The following is a 6,447-nucleotide window of genomic DNA, read 5'->3' on the forward strand; positions in this document are numbered from 1 at the left end:
GGGGGGGAAAAAAGACTTTGGAAGTTTATTCTTTGATAAAATTTCAACTGAATGTGGTGGACTTTGCAGTTAACATTTTTCCTAAATGCACAAAAAACTATTCACATGGAGGTCTGCGTTTACTCTAAGACATTAAATTAGAGCTACATGAGAGTGACACAGAAAAATGAAATTTCTATTCAAGGGGCAAAGTCCAACAATCATTTTGGTAAAGCAAGGGCCTGTTCTATTAATGAGTTCAAAGAAAAAGAAAATCTTCCTATACAAAATTACAATACAGAGAACGCATACAGTTACAGTACAAGAAGGGCTATTTGTTAGTAACTAGCATCTAGAACAGAATTTTTCATAATAAAAACACGTAGAAATTAAAATTAGTTGCTATTTTTTTTCTTAAACTGGAAAAAAAATGGAGACAAATCCCAAGGTTCATTCCAGAGACACATTTCAGACTCTTAAGCATAAAAGTGATATTTCTTTTTTTCTTTTTTAAAAAAGGAATTTGGTTTGGTAAATGAAGCCAGTTCCTTTACGACCCAAAAGGGCAGAAGCCAGAAGAACTCAAGCACATCATGCCAAGAGGTAGAGAGGTGTCCATATATAATCACAATCTTCTATTGTTTTTTTCTTTTTTTCCCTTTTTTTTGTCTGAGGTAATCAGCTGTGTGTGTCAAGTTGGAGAATCAAAAGTATTGGCAAAAAAAGAGCAACATTGACGAGTTACACTAACGACCTCTTTCCTCTCCTCAAACAGGTCCTAAAAATTTAATTAGATGCATCTGAATTAATGCTTCCGGGATCCCCGGCAGGTGAAGTGATTGATGAAGGGGTAGTTGCGTCCTGCCAGCTGCCATTTGCCTGAAGAGGGAATAAACGGATTGCGTTAAGTCCACCAAGTGTTACTTGCATCCTAAACCGTTTTGATTAGGAGTATCCACGTCACAGTGGGAGAAGGTTAAGCCATGTATGAGACATGCACTCTGTTCCATAAGGCTTGGCACAGAACACTGCAGTTCACTTTCCAGGGCATGGAAGGCAAAGAACTGTGTAAATGCTGATTCCACCGCCTTTGTTTGATGGTTTCTACCGATTCCCCAAATGGGACTCCTTTGCTCTTGCCCAACTTCTACTTCTAACTTGTTTAAATAGGAAAAAAACCTAATGGGCTTGTGAATAAGAATTACCAAGCAGCATAAGGGATGGAACTGCTGTGTGCAGTGACGTGCACTTTCATATAGTTTTCAGTTCCCAACTGCAGCTTTGGGGAGGGTCCCAATCCATGGCCATTTTGTGGATTTCACTGTAGGCTAGTCCTGTGCTCTGTCTGTTGCAGTCTTCCTCCAACTGGCAGCTCTCTCCTCCAAAGGGAGGGGACTGGAAGTGATCCACTGAGCTGACTGGGGTGAGTAGATAAGCTAGCTTCTCTCTCTGACCATCCCTAACCAAGCAGGGTTCTGATCTTCATAGTACCATGACTGATACAGAGAAGGGCTTTTTAACATTCCTGGTCCCTTCCAGTGGGAGAGATAGGAAACAGTGGCGATTGCCCCCCTCTCTTGGGAGCAGGACTGTGTGGTTGGAAAAGTGCCAGCAAACAGCAGAGATTCACTGCAGGGGTGGCAATGGAGGTTAGGTCTGCAGGCATGTCTGAATTCTGCAGCTCAAGATATTTGCTCTCAAAATCAGAAGCTCCTTACGTCAATGCGCTGCGTCGAATATAAAGGATTCCCCACAATACTGTCATATCTTCCTGCCTGGTGTATGACATGGTGTAAGGAATCCATCTGTAACAATACAACCAGATTGGGGGGGAAAGTTCAAACAATTTTTAAGATACTTCAGAGCTCCTGTCTAAAACCCCACCACCCCATCCTCTTATGCAACTCTAATAAAACCAGTATGTGTCCAGCTCTGCTGGCAAGTTCTAGCAGGACCCCAAATTTGTATCCACTTTCTGAATTTCTGTAGCACTGTGACTCCCTTGTGTGTCATGTACAGAGGACAGAGACCACCATCAGTGTGGGCAAGACTAGTATGATGAGGATGGATGGACCCAGCAGTTTGGGAAATGAAGCAGGGAAGAAATGGCCCAAATACCCCTGCTCTAGAATGCATGGCGCAGTGCACACCCTCTATGGCTGGCATCTATGCAACAAAGCCAGCACCACCAAGAGACCCACAGAGATGCCATCACTCACCCTGGAACCTAAGACATTCAATTCTGGCTCAGCAACAGCTGGATACTATTGCACTGATACTGCCATGCAAGCTAATAGGGCTTTCTAGCTGTACAAGGAGCTCGAGAAAGCCCCATGGGGATTAAGGGACCAAAGAACGGCATCAGTTCAAGGGCTGGTACACCACATAACTGGCCCTAAACCCCAGAAGGGAGTCAACTAATGTAAGTTCCGCCCTGGGAATGCCCCACCTCACCCCTTCACACATGCTGGCATTCAAACAGAATGCCAGCACAGCCTCACGGCAGTCCAAATTTCCAGGCTTTACAACGACGGGGCTGTGGGGCGCATGGCCACTGGTGCATCTGCCCCTCCACTGGCATAAGTGTCCCAGGGAGGGCGGATGTGCTGGTGCGGCCATGCACTGTTTCCATGGGCCCCTTCAGCCACACACCCTTTGGGTGGGGCTGCTTAAGTTCCAGGATACCTTCTAGGCTCAGGCACAACAGATCTGAAACATACTTCAAATCTTGTTTGATGCTGCTGCTCTACTGTAGTTAACAGGAGACCTTTCTAACCCTAGTATACAAGGCTGTTCATGCATGAGTGTGTGTGTGTTTGTGTAACTGCCTTCTAGCACATGACATCATGAATACTATCGGTCAGGCCTAGAGAAGTAAAGGCCCAGGAGGCATCCCCTTCCCCAGTTCTTCTGGAAAAAACTGGGAAATTCGAGAGAGTGCTGGAAAAAAAAACTTCCTATGAAATAAATTCACTTTTGCAATGACTGAAATGCTTCTTAAGGTGAGATTTCTCTCCTGTAAATGAAAAGGTCTGAGGACTCATTTCCATTTTTTTCAATGGAAAAATCTGGAAATTTTTGGGCACCCAGGGGAAAAAAACCCAAGTGAAATATTTTCTCTTCTGAAATAAGCGAAATGCTTTTTAAAATAATGTTTTACTCAAAAAGTATCCTATGAAAATTTGAAAGTCTACAGCATTAGATAATGGTAATACCTATGAAAACTGTAGACCTGTATTCAAACATTTATTGTTGCTCAAGTATAAATAATGTTGGCAACAATTAATATGCTGCGTTTTTAATGATGTTTTTAAAAAGATCAGCGTTATCAATATTATAAAGATTATGTTGATATGCAATTATGCTGACGGCCCTAGCTATTGTGACTATAGAAGAGTGTTTCTGTCCAAATAATTTACTTTAGTATGTATACAAACTAAAATAATTTGTTTTCTACTTTCAATTTTTCTTTCCTTCGATATATCTGATGAAGTAGCATAGGGCGCAGCATTTTTGCTTTCCAAGTATCAGATATATATTTTTCTTCTAAATTCCATAAGTATGCAGAACAGTGCTATGTATATTCCAACTAATGCCTTTTAAGATGTTTAATCAGTAAAATTAGTTTAGGGTTGACAGGAAACTAGGTTTTGTGCATATTTTAATTTTCCCTGAAATTTCTAATTTTCCCCCAGAAAGAAAAAGAAATATGGGTGTTCCCCCACCCCCGTGGGTCCAAGATTTCTAGAAACTTTACATCTCCAGCCACTGACAAATTCCTTTAAATCTCCGGATTAAAAAAAAACAACCATTCAGCCTTTCCTTGCCTAAGCCAGCACAGAGTGATTTAGTTTCGACAATTTACATGGGAAACCACAAATTAATTATTGAATGATCAGTCTTTGAGTAAATAACTCCCGTGGGGGCTGGTGCTCTTGCCACGTTCCCTGCCAATCTTAAATTCCAGTCATCAATAAAAATGGTCCTTTGAGCACACGCATTGAAATATTTCCCCCCATGAAGATGGTGTTGGGGGAGATTGTCACACAAACTTCTCTGCACACCCACCTGTGACTGCACATTGGCTCCCACTGGCGAGTTCTGGTAGGAAGTGAGTGACTGCAGATTTATAAAGGAATCTCCAGAATTTGTCATTTTAAATGACCCAGAGGAACCTGAAGAGGAAAAGAAGTTACCTAAGGGTAGGTCTGCATCTGCTCATTGCTTTGTCACAGAAAATAGCACAATGAACTATTGTGTTTCATACTTGAACTCATGATTTATCACTGCTTGTCTTTGTGTAGTGTTCCACATCTGAAAGCTGAAACCTTGTACATCCCTAGTTACTTCACAACTGTGTCTCAAGGTCCCTTCCCATATTTTAAATTATATTCCAGAGAACACTGGGGTTCCTTGAGAACCTAGCAGTGATTCCTCACTGAGAGGATTAGCTGTGGAAGATAAACTTCTCGATGAGATAACTCTCTTACCACTATTGATCTTTCCTTGCAGATTTGTATATGAAGGACAATGTACACTCTTGATTCATGTGGACAACAGTGATGCCCAACAAGCCAGTGCCCCATTGAATGGACTGAGCACCCTGGAATACATCTGGCAATATTTGGAACATAAGTCAGTTCCAGAGCAAATCTACAGAAGGCCCTCAACGCACAAATCAAAGCGAAGGGTCCATTGAATACTTACTGTGAAGGGTCTTTCTACTGTAGGTAAGGGGGACATCTCAGATGGGTGTCTTCTCCACCAATAGCAAGGAGGCAGGAACTCGTCATAATTTTAGCCGTGTCACTTCCTGTTCACTCCCAAGGCCATATTTGTTCAGTATCCTTATGACCAAGCAGTTTGTTTCACAGTTTTGAAGTGACCGGACGATAATGTTAATAATAAATGTTAATAATAAACCCAAATAACAATTGGTAAAATACAAACAGAAACGAGAGGCTCAGACGAGAGGCTCAGAGAGGCTAACCAACATTCAAAATATGTACAAAACATCGGGGACTAATAAGGACCAGGGAGGGTCGAGATGTCCCCCTTACCTACAGTAGAAAGATCCTTCACAGTATTCAATGGACCCTTCTACTGTAGGTGGGGGACATCTCAGATGGGACCTCTTCAAGCAGTGTCCCGATTTAGGGTGGGTCCATCAGTCCCCGATGATATGTTCTAGCACTCTGCGGCCGAAAGCAGTTTCCGCTGAGGCTAGTGAGTTCATTTTGTAGTGTCTGATAAATGATTAACTTGATGACCATGTGGCCGCTTTGCAGATTTGTGCAACTGATGCTCGATTTCGGAATGCCGCGTTCGTTGCTGCGCTGCATATTGAGTGTGCAGTACCTCCATTATAGAGGGGGTTGGGCCAGCCACAGAGACCATGCTGTTACAAACTCCATGGTCAGTGTATCAGCAATCCTACGTTTTTTCCATAACAAGGGCCATCAATTTGTGCCTGCAGCATTAAAAGTCTTTAACACCAAGGTGGCCCAGCAACTATTATATGGAGTCCCACTTTGGATAGGCTCCTGGTCCAACACAGCTGAGCGAGTACAATCTCGCTTCTTATTTAAACTTTTGGGCATGCCTCACTGCGTGCCTTACGCCACCCTGTGCCTCGAAACCGGGCAACATCTCTTAGAGACAAGAGCATGGCTTGCCACGCTCAAATATTGGCTGCGCATCTGTTTCAACCGCGATGCAGCCTCCTTGTCATATAAAGCCCTCAAGACTTCTTGTCACTCGGAATGGTGGGGCATTATAGAAACAAAAATCAACAAATTAGGCTACTCTTTGGATTATCTGGCCATGCTACCTTCTAAAGAGACTTTCCAGCTTCTGAGGAGAAGGTTGTTTGACCAGGAACGTCAGACCCTATTCGAAAAGGCTTCCAGGACTTGCTCTCCTTTAGCTCTAGGCATCACCTACACTGGTAATAAGGGGGCTCAATACCTGCACCAGATAACCGTGCCCAGGCTCCGTAGAGCAATGATGCTGGCCCGTTGCAATGCCCTTCCATCAGCCGTATCGACAGGGAGATACATTAAAACCCCTTACCACCTAAGGCTATGCATATGCAATGGGAACTGTGTAGACTCTATAGATCATATTCTACTTTATTGTCCACTTTACACAGGACCTAGAGTCAAACACCTGTCACCTCTGCTACTCAAAAAAGAGTATGCATCTGACTTGCAAAAGATCACCTTTCTGTTGGACAGCTCCAGTAGTGATGTAAACGATGCAGTCACCAAATTTTTGGACCTGTATATAAAACAACGCTTTAGGAGCAGATCCTGAACATCAGCCTTCTCTACCTGTCCATTTATTTTAGCTTCCCTCTATTGGGTTAAGTGGATCTATGTATATAATGTTGTAATGCCATTAAAGGTTCTTTGTTTGTTTGTGAGTGTGCAGTAACGCCTAGAGGTATTGGTAGTGCGGCAGAATCTT

General features: G+C 42.9%; 1 protein-coding gene across 2 annotated transcripts in view; it reads right to left on the bottom strand.

Moving 5' to 3' along the window:
* LOC125429831 (pre-B-cell leukemia transcription factor 1-like) overlaps positions 1-6,447 on the bottom strand; it is an 18,244-nt gene continuing 11,797 nt past the window's right edge. Inside the window, exons 5-7 of one of the 2 annotated variants that reach the window (XM_048491344.1) lie at positions 4,048-4,154; positions 1,698-1,784; positions 1-858 (exon numbers count right to left, since the gene is read on the bottom strand). In XM_048491344.1, coding sequence (XP_048347301.1) covers positions 766-858; positions 1,698-1,784; positions 4,048-4,154 — 287 coding nt within the window. In that variant the 3' untranslated portion in view covers positions 1-765. The remainder of the gene's footprint in view (positions 859-1,697; positions 1,785-4,047; positions 4,155-6,447) is intronic. The other variant, XM_048491345.1, reaches the window with a different exon arrangement.

Source organism: Sphaerodactylus townsendi, linkage group LG03, assembly GCF_021028975.2.
Source record: "Sphaerodactylus townsendi isolate TG3544 linkage group LG03, MPM_Stown_v2.3, whole genome shotgun sequence".
Taxonomy (NCBI): domain Eukaryota; kingdom Metazoa; phylum Chordata; class Lepidosauria; order Squamata; family Sphaerodactylidae; genus Sphaerodactylus; species Sphaerodactylus townsendi.